Source organism: Globicephala melas, chromosome 3 (genome assembly GCF_963455315.2).
Source record: "Globicephala melas chromosome 3, mGloMel1.2, whole genome shotgun sequence".
NCBI classification, from domain to species: Eukaryota; Metazoa; Chordata; class Mammalia; order Artiodactyla; family Delphinidae; genus Globicephala; species Globicephala melas.
In genome coordinates this window covers 319,938-339,663 of record NC_083316.1, presented here as the reverse complement: position 1 = coordinate 339,663, position 19,726 = coordinate 319,938, and the positions used below count along the sequence as shown (strand labels likewise).

General features: G+C 52.8%; 1 protein-coding gene across 1 annotated transcript in view; it reads right to left on the bottom strand.

The window, feature by feature from the left end:
- Positions 1 to 5,051: 5,051 nt before the first annotated feature.
- CEP72 (centrosomal protein 72) overlaps positions 5,052 to 19,726 on the bottom strand; it is a 32,183-nt gene continuing 17,508 nt past the window's right edge. Inside the window, 8 exon segments of the mRNA XM_060295380.1 lie at positions 5,052 to 5,399; positions 6,530 to 6,641; positions 7,796 to 7,922; positions 14,552 to 14,683; positions 14,685 to 14,749; positions 15,883 to 16,009; positions 16,900 to 16,987; positions 17,139 to 17,187. Of these exon segments, the coding sequence (XP_060151363.1) occupies positions 5,186 to 5,399; positions 6,530 to 6,641; positions 7,796 to 7,922; positions 14,552 to 14,683; positions 14,685 to 14,749; positions 15,883 to 16,009; positions 16,900 to 16,987; positions 17,139 to 17,187 (914 nt within the window). The 3' untranslated portion in view covers positions 5,052 to 5,185.

Genomic DNA, 19,726 nt, shown 5'->3' with positions numbered 1-19,726 from the left:
TAAGGACGTTTTTAGACCATGATGGGGAGACTCGTGCCAGCAGGTGAGAAAGGAAATTGTAAACGCAGAGAGTGATTAGAGACGGAGAGTGAGATGTGAGAGAGAAGTGGGCAAACGATAAATAACTACAGGTAAATAGGGACTATTTCATTTAAACAAAATATTTCATTAAGGCACCTGAAAAGCATGACATGCAAGCCAGAAGGGGTGCACAGGGAGTCACGTGCTCATGGCTCGTGTATGATGTCAGGAGTGCTGATCAAATAACACAAACGTGCTGTGATACCACACCAGGAACAGGGCACACAGCCTCCAAACTTGTAGAGGTGAAAATGTGAATGACAGAAAATTATCTAAAAACCGCAACACTAGACAGGAAAAGAAATCATCCAAGTAGAACAAATAGCACAAAATGAGATGGCAGATTTAAACTAAAATGTATCAATTACATTAGGTGATAAAGCAAGAGAAACACAGAAGTGGTAACAGCTCAACCGCCAGGATGAGGAATGACCAAGGAGAATGAGTGGGGCTGCGCAGCAGCTCGGAGGCAGTCAGCAGTCCACGGTGGGTGCAACCCCCGAGGCACACAGGAGGACGCAGGAGCGGAGGCCTCCGGACCACCGCCAAGCTGGCCCAGGATCCCGGTCAGCGGCCTGTTGGAGGCATCCCCGGGCCCTGCTGGGGTCACTCGGTCACTGACTGGGGCTGCCTGGATGAGGGTCCTGAGCTCAGGAGCTGGGACAGAGCCTGACGCCACGGCAGCTGCATCCCGTCCCCTGAACAGCAAGGTCTTGCGTGAAGGGACACACCTGCCCCTACATCTCTGCCACAGGGACACAACTTCAAATGCTGAAACTATTAAAATGTCATTAAAAGACTGAGTGTCATGCCAAAAAACCTAAAAATTAGGCCATAAGAACAAATTCCTAGAGATAACGTAACTTATGAAAACTAACTTAAGAAGAACTGGGAAGCCCGCACAGTGCTGGCCAGGTGAGTACCAATGGCGATGGAGAAGCCGGAAGTCCAGGGGCTGGGCAACAAGGTGTGCATCTCACTCACACGGAGGCCAGCTGGGGCCCGGGGGGGAGGGGTGCCACTCAGGCGGCCACCAGCTCTTCTCTGCTGGGCCCTGAAGACACGCCTCCTTCACTTGCAGAGTTGGTCACATGGCCCCAAACCAGCTACAGGGGAGGCACACGGACGGCCCCTGAGAACCCACTCTGCTGCATTGCCGGACCATAATTCAACTGAATCAAGTCAAAAATCTCCTCACAAGATGTGAACTGGAACAGCCACTATGGAGAATGGTATGGAGGTTCCTTAAAAAACTAAAAATAGAACTACCATGTGACCCAGCAATCCCACTACTGGGTATATACCCTGAGAAAACCATAATTCAAAAAGAGTCATGTACCACAGTGTTCACTGCAGCTCTATATACAATAGCCAGGACATGGAAGCAACCTGAGTGTCCAACAAATGGATAAAGAAGATGTGGTACATATACACAATGGAATACTCAGCCATAAAAAGATTAAAATAATGCCATTTGCAGCAACATGGATGGACCTAGAGATTGTCATACTAAGTGAAGTTAGTCAGAGAAAGACAAATATGATATCACTTATATGTGGAATTTTAAAAAATGATACAAATGAACCTCTTTGCAAAACAGAAACAGACTCACAGACACCAAAAACAAACTTATGGTTACCAAAGGGGAAAGGTAGAGGGGAGGGATAAATTTGGAGTTTGGGATTAACAGATAAACATTACCTATATATAAAATAAATAACAAGGTCCTATTGTGTAGCACAGGGAACTCTACTCAATATCCTGTGATAAACCATAATGGAAAAGAATATGAAAAAGTATACATATATATAGATATATCTATAGATATACAGATATATCTCTCTCTATATATATATCTATCTGAACCACTTTGTGGTACAGCAAAAACTAACATAACATTGTAAATCAACTAAAAAATAAATTAAAAATTTTCAAACATTCAGGGAAGAAACAGTTACAATCTTATACAAATTCTGCTGGGAACAGAGGATAGTGATGACGCAAACCCCAACAAGAACAGCATCGCAAGGACAAATGTCACCCTGGACACGGACGTACCACGTTCTTCTCAGAGCCACACTCACGCTGTGCCGGCCGTGTGTGCGACCTGTCCGGGACCGTACTCACAAGTCACTCAGCCCTCACGATGGCCTGCGAGGCAGGCACTGCCAGCCAGGACATTGAGGCCCAGAGAATCTGACTGCCCAGGGGGACATTAAGTGGCACACCTGGAACACGAAATCCTACACAAAACACCCACAAACCACGTACAACAACGTGTATGGAAGGAAAGCCCATCATCACTAAGTCGTGCTTCTCCCAGAAAGTTACTGTAGTTATAACCATATTAATAGGACAAGGGAGAAAAGTCACATGGTCATCTCAGTAGTGGCAGCAGAGTGTCTTATTCATCCACTCATGATGACAAATTCTTAGCAAATTAACAACAGAAGGAGCAAGGCCACCAGAAACCCGAATTTAGTGGCGCAAGTTCAGTGGTGAAGTGGTAAAGGTTCGCCTTTGATTTAGCGCCAGAGCAGGACCGATGCCCACTCCACTAGCACGCACAATCCACAATTCCACTAGACGCGCCCCAGCACAGAGGAGCAAAACTCAGAACAACACCGAGAAGAAAACATAAAAGCCCAGAGCAAAGGACTGGAGCGGAGGAAAGAAGAGCCGTCACTCACAGCAGGCGTGACGGTGCTGGGAAGTCTAGGCAGCTACAGGCGAATTATCACGAGTCTAACAAGATCGCTGGGTGTAAAATTAATGTACAAGAAATCAGTTCTATTTCCATATAACACAAACACACACATTTCAAAAACACATCTTTTAGATATGGCATCACAAAATAAGGAAAACCTAGGAAGAAACATAACAAAAGATGCATAAGACCTCCATGGAGAAAATCACAGAACTATAATTAACGTACATTAAAGGAGGTCTAATAAGTGGACACACATACTACAGTCATGGCTTGTAAGACCCAATATTACCTATGTCAGCTCTTCCCAAACCGACCAATGCAATCCCAGACAAAATCCCAACTTAACCAGCTAGTTCTGAAGCTCATGCAATTCAAAGGGTCAGAAGTAGCCCAAACACCCTGACATGGGGTGGGAGGTCTTGACCTACGGAGTGTCGTGCTGCACAGGGACGGACTGGACACCAGTGGAGGGAACAGACACATGAATCATTTGTGACCAACGAGTCTTGTGAATGGATGATGCTACATGTGAAAACCCCGGAACCGGGTCCTTAACCCTCACAACACGCACAGAAGTCAATTCCAGGTAGAATGTGTATCTAATACTCAAAACAGACAGAAAAATCATCATGAAAAAGACTGATACATTTCATCCTATTAAAGTTTAAATTGGGACTTCCCTGGCAGTCCAGCGGTTAAGACTTTGCCTTCCAAAGCAGGGGGTGCAAGTTTGATCCCTGGTCGGGGAGCTAAGATCCCACATGCCTCACAGCCAAAAAACCAGAAGCAATACTGTAACAAATTCAATAAAGACGTTAAAAATGGTCCACATCAACAACAACAAAAAACTTTAAAGTTTAAATTTTCTCTTCATCAAAACACACCATTAAAATGTGGAAAGACAAGAAAAAGCTATTTGCAAACATAATGCACAAAGTACTAGTATCCAGCACTACAAATAACTCCTACAAGTTAAGAGACAGACTATCCGGTAGGAAAATAGGGAAAATCCTGGACCAGGCACCTTGGAAAGGCAGGTGCTCACCCTGGCCGACGGGGCAGCAGGTGCAGGACTCCCTAGGAGGCGGACTTCTAGAAGCTTGATGGAAAGTGTGGGGCGCGAGGGCCAGCAGGTGTCCCCACGTACCTGCCAGCAGCAGCGTTAGCTGGTGTCACCACTTCGCAAACAGTTCCAGATGATCTGTAGTAACGCTACTCAGAATATGGTTAAGGAGTTAAATGAAACATGAACATAATGGGAAATAAAACCTTTATAAAAAAGATTTTCTTTCCTTTTTATAAAAAAGGACCAAGTGGAATTTTAGTACGAAGGAATATACAATTTCTAAGATTAAAAATTCAGTCTACAAGCCCAACAACAGATCAGGCGCATGGAGGAAACAGCAGTAAACTCTGTGACGGGACAACAGAGACCACCCAACCGAAGCTCCTAGAACACTAAGGAGGAAAAGACCCAAGATTAGGGAAAGGGGGGGCCAGACCCAGGGGCTGACGTGGCGTCACTGGAGTGCCGGGGGGAGGGGATTGGAAAGGCGGCTCGGGTCAAGGGAGAAATAACAGGAAATCGTGGCCCAAACTTCCCACATTTGATGAAAAATACAAAGCTCAACGTAACCCAAACGAGAAACATATAGTAACAGCATGGCGACAACCTTCTACAAGCTGAAAACGGATTCATGCCAAAATCTTTAAATAAAAAAAAAATCTCATGATGAAACACGCACCCCCATACCGACTTCCCTGTGGTTACGAAAACGCAACGCGACCTGAAGGCGAGGGCCGCCTCCTGAGCCCCAGGGCCCGCGCCAGCCCCTGCTCTCGACCTGCAGCTCTGCTCCCTAAGTCCACCGCACGGCACTCTCAACAATCACTTCGCTTCACCAAAGAAAGCAAGTATTACCTGAGATACAACGTTTCCAATCTAAAAATCTAATTTTACGCCCTGTTAGGACATAATTTTCAGAAATGAACTGCAAACCAAGGAGAGCGGGGCTTGGGCGGTACTTCCCCTGTGGAAAGTTAATGCCACAAACGTTATTCTTCACAGCTCTAGGTGTTACTTGTATTTAGTCTCAGATCTTGCAGTTCGTGCTCATCAACCGTGGTGCACGGCTTATTTCATAAAAGAACCCAACGCAAAACTCAGTTATAATCGAAGAGCCACTTTTTAGAACAATGTATTAGTTTATTAAATAAGGGCTGCTTGTTACACAATCAATCATTTTCTTTAACCGTCCTACAGAGCTGCTTTCTTGCACGTTAGGCAGAAAATTACAGTATTTTCTTTGTCTCAAGATATTTGGTGAAAAACTACTGACCTGTTTGTCTCAAGACATGTAAGGGGCTTGGATGAGCCTGTCTTTTTAGGACACTTCAGACCCCCCCCCCGGCTGCACCACAGGCCCTGAAGACAGACACCCACAGAGAGGAGCGCTCAGGGCGTGGACGCGGGCGGGCGCTGGGGCGCAGGGCCGCCGTCTTCTTGAGCTCCCTGTGGCTCCAGTGCAGCGGCTCCACCTCGGCCTCGTGCTGCGCCCGCACCTGGCCCAGCTCCCGAAGGAGGTGCTCGTTGGTGCTGACCAGGTACCTGGAGACGAGGCAGGGGACGGCGCTCAGCCCCGGGCCCCGTCCCCGCCCGGGGGGCCCTCGCGCTGGCCCTGCTGCTGCCCCTCGCCTGGCGGGGCTGTCTCCCCAGCCCCGGCCCAGCAGGAGCCCCGCTGGCGCGGCGCGGGAGCTGAAGGGGTGGGGAGGGGAGGCCCCTCGACACTCTGACAAGAACGCTCCATCTTCACGGCAAGAAAACAATGTTCCAGTTCTAGAAAAGGTCCAAGGATGGAAACATGTCTAATTCGCGGGCAACTGCACCTCTGACACGGACACGGCACAATGGGAAAGGCCTGGGTTCTTTAATGCTGTGGCCGTTTTTAACTCTGGAGGAATCTCAGCAGGGAAGTGGGGCTGCACGCTGCCGACCCCGTCTCCAGGCTGCCAGCTCACCCGGTTGGCACTGACTGAGGGACCTCCGTGGCGCCGCGAGCCACAGATAGCGCGGGGCCGCGTTCTCCACAAAGCTGGCCACGCCAGTGACAAACCCCGTTTGCCGGGACACTGGGAGAGCCACGGGCCAGGCGGAGGCTCAGCACCTAACCGCCTGCTGCTCCGAGAGGCGCTGCGGCCCTGCCTTGCCCACACCGAGCCCACGGAGCCCACCCGCCTGTGGCCTTCCTGCCTTCCCCCACGGGGCTTGTGCTGGGATGGGCCCAGGGGCCTGTGGCCTCCAATCCCCACAAGGTCACAGCCTGGCCGCTGTGGTGACCTCGTCCGACAGTGAGAAGGGGGCGGGGGGAGAGCAGAGGAAAAGGGAGGGTGGGGCGGGAGTGCTGCCCTCAGGCCTGCCCCCCACTGCCTCGGCTTCCCCTCCGCAGCCCCACCCGCTTGCCAGCACGCAGGTCTCTTCACAAAGTCTGAGCTGGGGGCAAAGGTGGAATCTGTTTCTGCGAGAACAGCCGAGAACCACCACGCCGAGGGGGCACGCGCAGGCCTCCAGGACACGGCACCTCCTCTCCCTCGCCCCTCGTCCCCCCTTAACACCTCCCAGGAAGCTGCAGCAGGAAGGACCTCGCTGCTCAGTAAGACGCAGAAGCTCACATAAGCTCCGAGTCAACCCAGCGACACACGTGGGCTCAGGACCAGTGGCCCGCTGCCCCGGGCAGGCACCTACGGCTCTCCTGCAGCATCTGGGTGAGTTCCTGGATCCTGTCGTAGTGCTCCAGACGCTGCTTTAGTTCCACAATCTCCCCAGAGAGCCGCTTCACACTTGTCTGAAATCCTGATGGGAAAAGAAGTAGCGCTATTCAGTGAAATGCGCTCCCACATTTTAAAAAATTTTATTTGTTTATTTATTTATTTAGTTTTGGCTGCGTTCGGTCTTCATTGCTGTGCGCGGGCTTTCCCTAGTTGCGGCGCGTGGGCTTCTCACTGCGGTGGCTTCTCTTGTTGCGGAGCACGGGCTCTAGGCACGCAGGCTCAGTAGCTGTGGCTCGTGGGCTCTAGAGCATAGGCTCAGTAGTTGTGGCGCACGGGCTTAGTTGCTCCGTGGCATGTGGGATCTTCCCGGACCAGGGCTCGAACCCGTATCCCCTGCACTGGCAGGCGGATTCTTAACCACTGCGCCACGAGGGAAGTCCCAACACTCCCACGTTCTGGAAACTAAAATGATTCTAGAGTTTAAAGCGCACCTGGGAAACACGGGAAAAGGTCATCAGGGTGAACAAAGCAGCCCCCTCTCCACCTGCAATCATCCCACCCAGGGCCCAGCGCCGGCCCCTGCTGTTGGGGATGAAGCCCCGGGACTCTGCCCTCCGGGCACCCCTGAGGGGTCCGTGCGGCGTGGAGCCGACAGGTGGAGGTGGGCCTGGCGCCAGCCAGAAGTCGTAGGCTGATCTGCTGCTGGACAGCTGGGCGTTCAGGAAGAAGACCCCGGCAGCCGACAGGACTGGGGTGAAGGGCTGCGGGGACGGTTACCGGGCAGCGGGCCCTGGAGGGTCTCGGCTGTGACTGTGCTCACGCCCTGAGATGCTTACCACCCGGTCTTTTAGGAAGAAGTTTCAGACCCCCGAGAGGTCAGACTGGAGCAGACACTCAGGCTGAAGCCCCTGTGGGACCCCACGTCACCTCACATTACCCCAGAGCAGGCTGCACCCCACCTCGAAATCCCAAGGGCACTTTTGCAAAACTGGCAAAACAGGATCCAAGACAGTGAAGAGGGAAACAAAAATGCCCTGGGTCTGGAAGGAGCCGTAACCAAGGAGGAGGACGCCCCGGGGAGGGCCCCGTGGCCTTTCAGCAGCTCAGGGAGACGGTCCCGGGCATGCGTGCCCGCCCTGGCAGGGCTGGGGGCTCCGACCCCGCTTCACTGCACTTGCTGAGTCTGAATCCTGTGAAATCCTGACTCTTACACGTACAAGTAAACCGTGAACTCACCAGTGATCTGCAAGTTCAGTGTGGATGGAGCGTCGGCGTTTCTCACTTCTTTTTTCACGCTGAACAGAAGAGACTTCAAGCTACTGCTTTCCTCCAGAGTTCTGCCCAGATGCTGCCTCAGGTGATCCTGCAGACACAGAGCAACGCGTGCCAAACAGGCGAGTCAAACTCTGTGCAGACGCTGCATCGCTACAAAGATGGCATCTGGGGCCCGTCTGTCTGGATCCAAATGGTCCCAAACTGCACAGTGTAAGGAGAAGGGGTGCCACTACTCATCTGCCCAAACCCCCAAACCCACGGTCCTCTGTTTCCGGGTTGACAGGCCTGCTGTGCCCATGGGGACGACGCACTGCCCGGTGACCACGCAGGCTGGGGCTGCAGCCCTTCCTGGATGCGAGAGCCATTTGCGCGCAGACACCCAGAGGATGCCGGTACCACTTCACTATTTTTCACTTATGCCTCTAAAAATGAAGCTGTGTGTAGGATCTCTGTCTTGACAAGACGGTAAGCACCAGACACTTCAGACACTTGTCTCCCAGCAACCCTGTGGCTACTTCCACTCCCATTTTACAAACGGGGGGACTGAGCACAGAGGGTGCTCACGCCCGGGGAGGAGACCCGTCCCCACCACACACAACACACAGAAGCCACCACGTGGCACCCTCCGCACCAGCTGCCGCATCGCGAGCACTTGCGGGGCTGCCTGGAATGGGCGTGGAGGACCTGCACCCTGCTAAGCCTTCAGAGGAGACCCCAGCCCCGAGTGACAGCCTGACAACAACTTCAGGAGGCCCTAAGACACACGGCTCAGCTACCCTGGGCTCTGACCACAGAGACCACACAGGGTAAGCGTGTGCTGTCTGAGGTGTGACTGGGGGTGACTTGTTACGCAGCACTAGACAACCTAACACAGGGGGTTCAGTACCTGCTGCCATCCCTACAGCCCACCCTCTTAACCACGGGACAGAAGCCAAAAAGCTTCTACACAGCAAAGGAAACCATCAACAAAATGAAAAGGCAGCCTGCGGATTGGGAGAAAATATTTGCAAACCATTTGTCTGATAAGGGGTTAATATCCAAAATATATAAAGAATTCACACAACAGTGAAAAAACAATCTGATTTAAACATGGGCAGAGGACCTGAACAGACATTTTTTCAAAGAAGACATCTAGATGCCAACAGGCGCATAAAAAGATGCTCAGCATCGCTAGTCATCAGGGAAATGCAGATCAAACCACAGCGAGGTGTCACCACACCTGCCAGCACGGCTTCATCAAAAGGACAAGCGATAACAAGTGTTGCCAAGGGTGTGCAGAAAAGGGAACCCTCGTGCGCAGTTGGTGGGAATGTGAACTGGTGCAGCCACTACGGAGAACAGTATGGAGGTTCCTCAAAAATTAAAATCAGAGCTAGCAGATCCAGCAATCCCACTTCGGGGCATTTATCTGAAGCAAACAAAACACTAATTTGAAAAGATATGTGCACCCCCCATGCTCACAGCAGCATTACTTACAATAGCCAAGCTGTGGAGCGACCTCAGCGCCCATCAATAGATGATGAATGGATAAAGAAGATGCGCTGTATGTTACAACGAGAAAGACGAATACCATGTGATATCAGTCACACGTGGAATCTAAAACAAACGAAGTGAAGCCCACAGATACAGAGAACTTGGTGCCTGCCAGAGGCAGAGCTTAGGGGTGGGAGAAGGGGGTGAACCGTTACTGCTTTTTAGTTCAAATCAATTGAATTTTTTTAAAAAGTCTACTGCAAATAAAAGGGAGAGGTTGTTAGTTAGATTAAAAACGCAAGACCCAAGTGTACGCTGCCTACAGGGAACCCACTTTAAATATAAGCACACCAATAAATTAAAAGGACGGAAAAAGAAAGATACACCATAGCAACACTAATGGGAGAAATCTGCTGGTGGCTATGCTCGTGTCGGTCAAAGCAGAGTGAGAGAGAGAGAGCAGGCACAAGGGGGAAAGCACGAGAGGAAGCATCCCACGCTCAGGGCACTAACAGCCGTCAATGGCAGGCAGGGTGCCAGGTGGCGGCAGCGTGTGGAGGGCAAGGCAGAGAACGGCCAGGAGGTGCGCCCACGCGGGACAGCAACACCGCTAGGACCACGCGCTGGGAACGCCGACACCACTGAGCACACAGGTGTCACCTCAGCAGCCCCCGAGGGACCAGGGCACAGGCGTGGGCCCATCACACGGCACAGGGGTCACCAGATTCACACCGGGCAGCCTAACTCCATGGCCCCCACACTCAACCCTGACAACATACGAGCTTGACCAAAAAGAACAATTATCTATATGGGTCAAATTTACTTATTTTGGCTATAAAATAAATAAATAAAAATAAAATGAAAGAACACTTAAATAGTTTCCACACAGTTAAACTGAACCATAATGATCAGTGAGGTAAAGACCTCACCATGCTGAATGCACGATGGTCCTTAAGTAAAAATTGTCATGTTTAAGGTGCCCCTTCGATGGTCTGATGTGCGTGTACATAGTGACGGCCACAGTCGAGGTAGTACACACATCTTCTCTTCACACAGTCACCATTTTCTGGGTGATGAGAACACTGGAGACCTGCGCTCTCAGCAGATTTCCAGCCTCCATGCGGTCTCATCCACTGTGGCCACCAGGCACGCTTTAGAGCCCTGGGCTTAGGCACCCGCAGAGCTGCCACTCTGTGCCCTGGGCCACCCTCTCCCCACTCCCCCCACCTCCCCACCACCGGTGACCACCGCTCTACTCTCTGCCTCTATGAACTCAACTCTTAGATTCCATATATGAGATCATGGAGTTTCTTTTCTTTCCACGTCTGACTTATTTCACTTAGCATAACGCCCTCGAGGTCTACGGCAGGATTCCCTTCTTTTTAAAGCTGAATAATGTCCCGCTGTACACATACACCACGTCTCCTTTCCCCACTCATCCGCTGAAGGGCGCTTAGGTTGGTTACTGTGACTAATACTGCAGCGAACATGGCAGTACACGCCTCTCCTCCAGATCCTGATTTCACTTCCTTTGGATAAACACGCAGAAGCGGGATTGCTGGATCACATGCTAGTTCTACTGTGGGCTTTCTGAGGACCCTCCATACTGTTCTCCACAGCGGCTGCACCAGCGTACATTCCCGCCAACAGTGCACGAGGGTTCCCTTCTCTCCACATCCTCCACTTGTTATCTCTTGTCTTTTTGATGACAGCCGTTCTGCAGGTGTGAAGCGATAGCTCACTCTGGTTTTGATTTGCATTTCCCTGATGATTAGTAATACTGAGCATCATTTTCACATGTCTGTTGACCATCTGTATGTCTTCTTTTTAGGTCCTCTGCCCATTTTTTAGTTGGGTTTCTTTTTTTCTTCTATTGAGTTGTATATTAACCCCTCATCGGATAAATGGTTTGCAAATATTTTCTCGCAATCCATAGGCTACCTTTTCATTTTGGTGATGCTTTCCTTTGCTCTGCAGAAACTTTTAGTTTGAGGTAGTCCCACTAGTTTACTTTTGCTTTTGTTGCCTTTGCTTTTGGTGTTACATCCAAAAAATCACTGCCAAGGCCATGTCAAGGAGCTTTCTTCCTCTGTTTTCTTCTAGGTTTTTTTTTTTTTTGGCCGCACTACGCGGCATGTGGGATTTTAGTTCCCCTACCAGGGATCAAACCCATGCCCCCTGCAGTGGAAGCGTGGAGTCCTAACCACTGGACCACCAGGGAAGCCCCTTCTAGGAGTTTTAGTTTCAAGTCTTATATTTAAATTTTTAATCCACTCTGAGTTGAATTTTGTGTGTGCTGTAAGATAAGGGTCCAAGTTCATTCTTTTGCCTGTGAACATCCAGTTTTCCCAACACCATTTACTGAAGAGATCATCCTTTCACCATGGTGTATTCTTGGTGCCCTTGTCAAAAATTAGCTGACATATATGTGTGGGTTTATTTTTGGGTTCTCTATTCTGTTCCAGTAATCTATGTCTGTTTCTGTGCCAGCACCATACTGTTATGATTACTATAGCTTTGTGATATAATTTTAAATCAGGAAGCGTGATGCCTGAAACTCTGTTCTTTCTCAAGATCACTTTGGTGATTTGGGGTCTTTTGTGGAACTACAAAAAGAAGAATACAAATTAAAAGAAAAATAATTATACAAATTTTAGAATCGTTTTTTCTATTTCTGTGAAAAATGCCATTGGAATTTTTATAGGGCTTACACTGCGACTGTAGATGTCTTTGGGCAGTATGGACATTTTAACACTAACAACCTTCCACCCATGAACATGGGATATCCTTCCGCTCATTTGTCTTCTTCAACTTCTTTTATCAATGTTTTATAGTTTTCAGTGTTAAGATCTTTAGCCTTCTTGGTTAAATTTATTCCTAAGTATTTTATTCTTTTTGATGCTATAAATGGAATGGCTTGGGAACAATCATTGGTACAAAGAAATAAGAATGATTTCTGTTGTGCTGACTTTGTATCCTGCAACTTCACTGAATTTATTTGTTCTGCTTTTCTCTTGTGAAGTCTTTAATGTTTTCTACATGAATAATCACATCATCTACAAACAGAGGTAACTTTACTCCTTCCTTTCCAATCTGGATGCCTTTTGTTTCTTTTTCTCACCTGCTTGCTCTTGCTAGTACAGTTGATCCCTGAACCACGGGGGGTCGGGGGGCTGGGGAGCCGACTCTCCTTGCAGCTGAAGATCTGCATATAATTTACAGTTAGCCCTCCAAATCTGCAGTTCTGTGTCCATGGATTCAACCAACTTCCAATTGTGTAGTACTATAGTATTTTACTATTTAAAAAATCCACGTATAAATGAACCCATGTAGTTCAAACCCATGTGTTCAAGGGTCAGCTGTACTTCCAGTGGAAGAGAAGCTGCAGACTGGACACCCTGGTCTCATACTGGGTCTCAGAGGAAAAGCATTCAGTCTCCCCCACTGATCGTGAGGTGAGCCAAGGGCTTCTCACAGATGGCCTTCATTGTGTTGAGGAAATTTTCTTTTACACCTATTTTGTTGAGTTTTTTTCTTATCATGCATGGATGCTGAACTCTGTCAGATGCTCTGTCTCCATCACTTGGGATGACTGTGTGGTCTTTCTCTCTCCATGAGTTAATGTAGAGTATTAATTTGTGTATGTTGAACCAACCTTGCATTCCAGGGGACAATCCCTCTTGGTGGTGATGTGTTGCTGAATTTGGTATACCAGTCTTCTGTTGAGGATTTTTACATCTATGTGCATCAGACAGTAGCCTGTAGTTTTCTTTTCTTGCAGTGTCTTTGGCTTTGGTATCTGGGCAATGCTGGCCTTATGAAATTAGTTTTAAAGTATTCCCTCTACTTCTATTTTTCTGGAAAAGTTTAAGAAGGATAAGTATTAATGCTTTGAATGTTTGATAGAATTCCACCATGAGGCCATCTGGTCCTGGACTTTCCTTTATTAAGAGGTTGATTACTGTTCCATCTCATTTGTTATTGGTCTCTTAGGTTTTGTTTCTTCTTGATACAGTCTTGGTAGGTTGTATGTTTCTAGGAATTTATCCGTTTCTCCTAGGTTCTCCAACGTGCTTGTATATAACCATTCTTTGACTCTTTTCATTTCTGAGGCATCCGTTGTAATGCCTCCTCTTTCATTTCTGATTTTTAATCTCCTCTCTTTCTTAGTCTAGCTAAGAGTTTATTGGTTTTGTATATTTTCAAAACCCAACTCCGTTTTGTTCATTGTTTTCCTGTTGCTTTTCTACTCTTATTTCTTTCTGCTATGATCTTTATTATTTCCTTCCTTCTGCTTTCTCTGGATTCAGTGTGTTCTTCTTCCTAGTTCCTCTAGCTGTAAAGTTAGCTGCTTTATTTGAGATTTTGAGATCTTTTTTCCTTTTTAGTGTAGGCATTTATGAGTGATGGTCTCATGGCGAGGTTACAAAGGACGAGGGCAGCCTCAGCCAGGAAGTGGGCTCCACTGCCAGGCCCACACTGTGCTGGCTCTGGCTGCCCTTCAGTGCCACCTGGTGGCGGAGTTCCCACAGGTCCAACAGGACACCTCGGTCTCATAGCTGGCTAGTGCAGACAGGACAGCCAGGTAACTGGAACCTCTCTCACCAGTGTTCTGGGGAGCCTGGGCCAGGGAACACTGGGGCCACAGAAACTCCACCTCCAGCCCAGCCTCACTCTCTCTTTTTCTCTCCCACTCGGCCTCTCTCAGAACAGAACGCAGCTGCCCAGGAGAGGCAGAGCTGGGACAAGTGGCAATGCTGCCATCTGCAATCACTGTCATGAGGGGTCCTGGAGTGACAGAGTCACGCTGCGTCCCTGAAGGGCAGCTGGAGTCCCTGGGGGTGAGGAGAGCCTGGTGGGGGAGGGGGTTCGCGTCCTGCGAAGGGCAGGAAGGGGCCCCGGTGTTGTGCCCGACAGCTGTAAGGGGAAGCAGCGTTGAGAAGCTACTCTCATTCTGTGATGTCAAAACTACATTTTGGGGCTTCCCTGGTGGCGCAGTGGTTTAGAGTCCACCTGCCAATGCAGGGGACACGGGTTCGTGCCCCGGTCTGAGAGGATCCCACATGCCGCGGAGCGGCTGGGCCCATGGGCCATGGCCGCTGAGCCTGTGCGTCCGCAGCCTGTGCTCCGCAACGGGAGAGGCCGCAACAGTGAGAGGCCCGCGTACCGCAAAAAAAAAAAAAAAAAAAAAAAAACAAAAAACCTACATTTTGCTCCATCTGTGAACAAACGGAACTAACTCACCATCTCCTTCCGAGTGTCGCTGAGTTCCGACACCACCTCACTCATCTTCACGCTATACTGCTGCTGTAGCTCAGCAAGGCGACTCTGCAAAGACTTATTTTCCATAGTCAGGGAGCTAATTTCTTCACTCACATGTTGTTGAACTGTCCTGAGTGGCTGTAAACTCTTGGACAGATGACAAAATGTGTCTTGCCTGAGCTAGAAGTAAGAATCAAACATTATTACACCATTTATGTTGAAAGGATGAGTGTAAACAAAACATGTTCAATGCATTTTGAGTAACACGGGCTACATGGCTCAAAAACACTGGCCGGCATGGAGACTGGAAAAGGGACACGTATGCCATTGAAATGACCTCATCAGGCCTCTTTATCCCCCGCCGTGGATGAGGACCAACAGGCAAAGAGCAACAGTCTTAGAGACCTAGAGAAGGGGCCTCAGGGAAAGGCCACCATTAGGAGGTCTGCCTTAACGCGCTCTCACACAGCACCGACTGCCGCTCCAGGTCTGGCCCTGCTCCACGACTGGGAAAGCAGACAGTCCTGCTTCTAGCCCTGACAGGGTGTAGGTTTATGTGGTCAGGATCCAGGGGCGCCAGCTTCTCAGGGCGCCCTGATTCCAGAAGGAGAAGCTGAGGGGCCAAGACACTGAGTGGAAGGCTCGGGAGCCTATGGTGCAGCTAAGCTGGGAGATGCAGGCAGATCGGGGTCTGCTGGAAGGAGAGAGCTGGCAGGTCCCTGCTCCCCCTGGGGCACGTGAGGCTGCAATCAGGCTGTGGGGAAAGAGAACGTGGCCCTGGGGACACAGCATGTCCCCGTCTCACACCCCAACTCTGGATGTGGGGTCCCCTGTGTGCCCCTGTACCCAGGCACCAGGCAGAAGAAAACCCAAGTCCCCTCTGGGGAGGGGCCACATCTTCCTGGGCCTCAAGTCATTGCCACCAAAAGGTCAGCAAATCCAGGGCCCTGCATTCAGTCAAATGCTCAGAGGATTCGGAGAAGACAGCAGCAGCATTTGTCTCTCCAAATCCCCACATTAAAACAGAGCAAGGAGAAGCGACATCCAGGAAGAGCGATGCCAACACCACTGGCTGATGACATACCTCCAGGAAGCCTGGAGCGCCAGCAGGTGGGAAACGACAGCCACAGGCCGCGTGGAGTCCTCCATGTCTGCCACCTCCCGAGAACCCAGACGCTGTGAACAGGACCATCAGGACGCTCCCCGCAGCACAGTGAGGCAGTGACGCCGGTGAGGCGGTCCAGTGAGACACGGGGACCAGCGCCCCGCAGTGGGGCGCAAGCATCTGCCCGCAGAGCCCTAGGCCAGCTCGCCGAGGAACACCTCGCTGCCGTGCAGGGGGCTGCAGCCACTACAGTGCCTGCCCACCAGGTCGAGGAGCGCCACCTCCAGGGTGGCCTTCGTCCCGGGCGGCACGGCCAAGTGCAACTTGGGACACACCTGCACGGAAACAAACCACGAGCGTGGCTTCTTCCCTGCCTGAAACCAGTGGGTACGATGCAGCACTAGGCGTGCGCGCCACGCTGATGGCCCATCCCACCGCCTACAAGCACGATGGCGGTTCACACACCACAAGCCTGCAAGCGTGGCTCATGGGATCCACCTCCCCGCCCCGCACGTGTGTCCACATGTGTGGGGCGGGGGACAACATCTCACACCGGGAGGAACGGCGAAACTGTCACCCTAGTGTAACAGTCAGGAGACCGGTCGGTTCCCAGGGACGGCTGTCCTGGGCCCTCCTGAACCAGCCCCAGCGATTCTGGGAGGGAGGAGAATAGTCTCGGCCTGAACGGTCACTGGAGCCCCGGAGGCCCTAAGTGCAGCGCAGCCCACGCGGGACTAGAGGGAGGGCTGGCCGGGACGGCGCAGGCACAAGGCTGCCGAGGCTCCACCCCGGGCCCAACCACGCCAGGACCGCAGAGTCACTGGCATTCACGGCAACGCTCTCTTTTTTCCGTTTAGAAATTGTTTTACCAATTTTAAGGGATTACTGCAGAAAGCGGGGTGGCTCCTGCCCACTTTCTGAGCGCCTAGGGAACAATTCCTGGGTCCGGGGATTTGGGGAGTAAATGCCAGCAGTGCCAGAGCTGGCGACGAGCCCCGCCGCCCTTCACAGCCCGGCGCTCCCCACTGTTACACAGATAAAGGGCTTTCCTCCTCGAGGCCGTCTGGAACAGCCAGCGAGACCCTGCAGGGAGGGTGGGAGCGACCTGGGCCACTTGAGCCGGGACAGCCCTTCACTCCTGGCATCACTGAGCACCCACGGGAGCCCCAGGAGCACCGGGAAACACATGCCCGCAGAGGGGACACTGCTCTGCCCGAGGTCACACCAAGGGCGGGGTGGCCGTCTCCGGGGACCAGTTGGCGTGGGAACACTGAGGCCGGCTGCTGGTCCCAAAGAGCCGAGGCAGAGAGCACCTGTGGGCATCAGCACACATACCTCTGCCGGGAGCTGCACCTGGACGCTCAGCCGCAGGCGTGGGTGATGGAGCCGCGGTCCCCAGCGTGGTCAGGCTTCTGCCTTCCACCCGGCAGAAGGGTCGTGCCCTCTCCAAGAGGACAATCTCACCACAGGGTCAGAGTGCTCAGAGGAGGGGGCCCCGCAGGCAGCGCCCCTCCTGCAAGGTCCCAACCCCACAGCAAGGGCCAGCCCGTCAGGTGAGGCTCCGCCCGGGGTGACACCCATCTGGGGACAGGCAAGGCCCAAGCACATTCCCAACTCAAGCAAGTCCTCGTTTTCCTTCCTTCACTCAATCCAGTGAGAGACTAAAGAGGCGAACAGACAGCGGCCAGACGAGCTGTGAAAGCAGAGCTCGGCCCCGCGGCCTGCGGCTGGAAGCCACCCACCACCTACAACGGGCCCAGCGTCCCTGATTCTATGTCTCCAGCTCAGGACCAACCACAGGGGGCCAGGCGCTCCCCTCACCAACCTCGTGGGACGCCCCCTTCCAGCCCCAGCCCCCGGCCTCCCCGGGCCGCAGCCCCTGTCAGGGCACCTGCGCCCCTTCTCCGCTGGGACGCTCTCCCCCCGCGCCCGCCTGGGAGTGACGTGGCAGGGCCAGCCCCCTGCCCCGCGAGCCCGGAGGGCAAGCCACCCACTGTCTGCTGGGTGGTCTTCACTCGTGCCCCAAACTTTGAGAATGTCTCCATCTCCAGTGGGGCCAGTGACAAGGGCGACGAAGCACCGTCCACAACCGCCCTGGGTGACTCTGGGCGACTCTGGGCGAGAACCTGCACTCCCAAACGAGGACGTGTCTTCGGAGAGCCAAAGGACGCACGCCCAGGACCCCCGCTCCCGAGGGCGCCGTGGGTGGCTCCAGCCAGCGGGACGAGGAGGCCGCGTAAGCCAGCGCCCCCGGGAGGACACTTCCACCTCAAGGCCCTTTGCACCACGGGGAGAGGCGAGCAGCCTGGGAGCGCGCTTCTAAGAGAACGGGGCGGTGACAGCGCCGCGGAGCAGTTCACCTAAGAGCTGCGCTCACCTCGGGGTCATGTTAGCGCTGAGGAAGGAAGACGCGGCCTGACAGAGGACGGCGGCCCCATGGCCTCCACACCTGGCTCAGCTCACGCACGCTGTGCGGCCTCTGCTGCTCGGGCCCCCAGGCCGCCGAGCGGGAACAGGGCCCCAGCTCCGGCCCTCCTCCAAGCAGCTCAGACACTCCTGGTCTGCAGGGGCCCGGAGCATCCTGCCACGCGCCCTTCGCTTCCTGTGCTCTTCCGAGCAGGCAAAAGGGATTTAACCCCTTTTGCGTCAATAAACTTGTCTTCTGAGAAGGAGGGGCTGAGCCAGGGTGGGGTCCGTGGGGTCTGCAACAGAGAAGGGGGCAGAGCCCTCACCACCAGGCGCCCTGGGCTCAGGGGCCGGCACTGCAAGTTAAACAGCTGTGTGCACATGCATGCGTGTGTGAGCGTGTGTGCAGGCATGTGTGTGCCTGTGTACGGATGCACGCGCACACGCAAATACGGAAAATCCACCAAGGAGTAACAGAACTGAAGTAGTAACTTTAACAAATGAATCGACTGATTACTGTATGTCCTCTCACCAGAACTATACATAACAAAGATGAGTCAAGTGGGTGACAACCTAAGATCTGGAAGTTACAGTGGGTTTAACAACTTGTTCCTACCGGAGACACTGTCGACGCGTCGGATCTGAGACCCTCCCTCCCCAGCCACTGAGCCACTTCCCGGGCACCTCGGGGCCCAGCACCCCACAGCCCAGGGCCCTCCTCCCAGGGCAGGCTCTCCTCTTGAGGCCCCTCAGCCTGACCGCCCTGGACCCTCCTGCACGTGGACTCTGCAGGCACCCAGGCTCAAATCTGCCCCACAAGGCTGCCCTCTGGCCAGGCCTCCCCTCAGGGCTCCGTGAACAGGGCCATACCCAGGGCGTCCCCAGCAAGTGCTCGTGACCTGAGCGGACGGACACCACTGTCATCTGGCGGCCCAAGCCAGAGACCACCCGGACAGCCCTCCCCCGCAGTTCCCTGTCCATCAGCATACGTCACCAAGTCCACCCAACCAGCACCAGCTGGCCACCTCTGCCCCTTGCTGGGACTGGTCTGCCGTATCCACTCAGACGGACCCACTGCCCACCCCCCACAACTCAAATGCCCACCGGCCACTCCATGCCGTCCCCTGCCCCCAGCCCGGGGACCTGGCCTCCCCCCACCATGCGGCACTGCGCTCCCTCACCTTGACCTGCAACCTGTGCTCTTCTGTCCCCCACCTCCAGCCCAGGGCCTCCACACGAGCCCACACCCACACAGCACAGCTGAGCCTGGCCACCAGGGGCCAGCAGAGCAAGCCACACTGGGACTGGGGGCCGGCCCACAGAAGCACAGTCTGAATGCTTCAAAACCCTCCAGGACGTAGACCATGGGAGGACGCAGAAACACTTCCAGCTCACAGGCGTCTGAGACACGACGCTAAGATACGCCACGTGCGCCGGACAGGATCCGGGACCCGAACACGCATCCACGCATCCCCACGCACACATACATGTGTAGATGCGTGTGTAGGGACACACGCAGGAGGTCTCAGGACGTGGAGTAAATGCGGCTGGTGCCTCGATGCCACGGCCTGCTCTGCAGTGGCCACGGGGCACTGGGCAGCCACCATCACGACCCACCAAAGTCCCCACGAGCTCACCTGCACGAG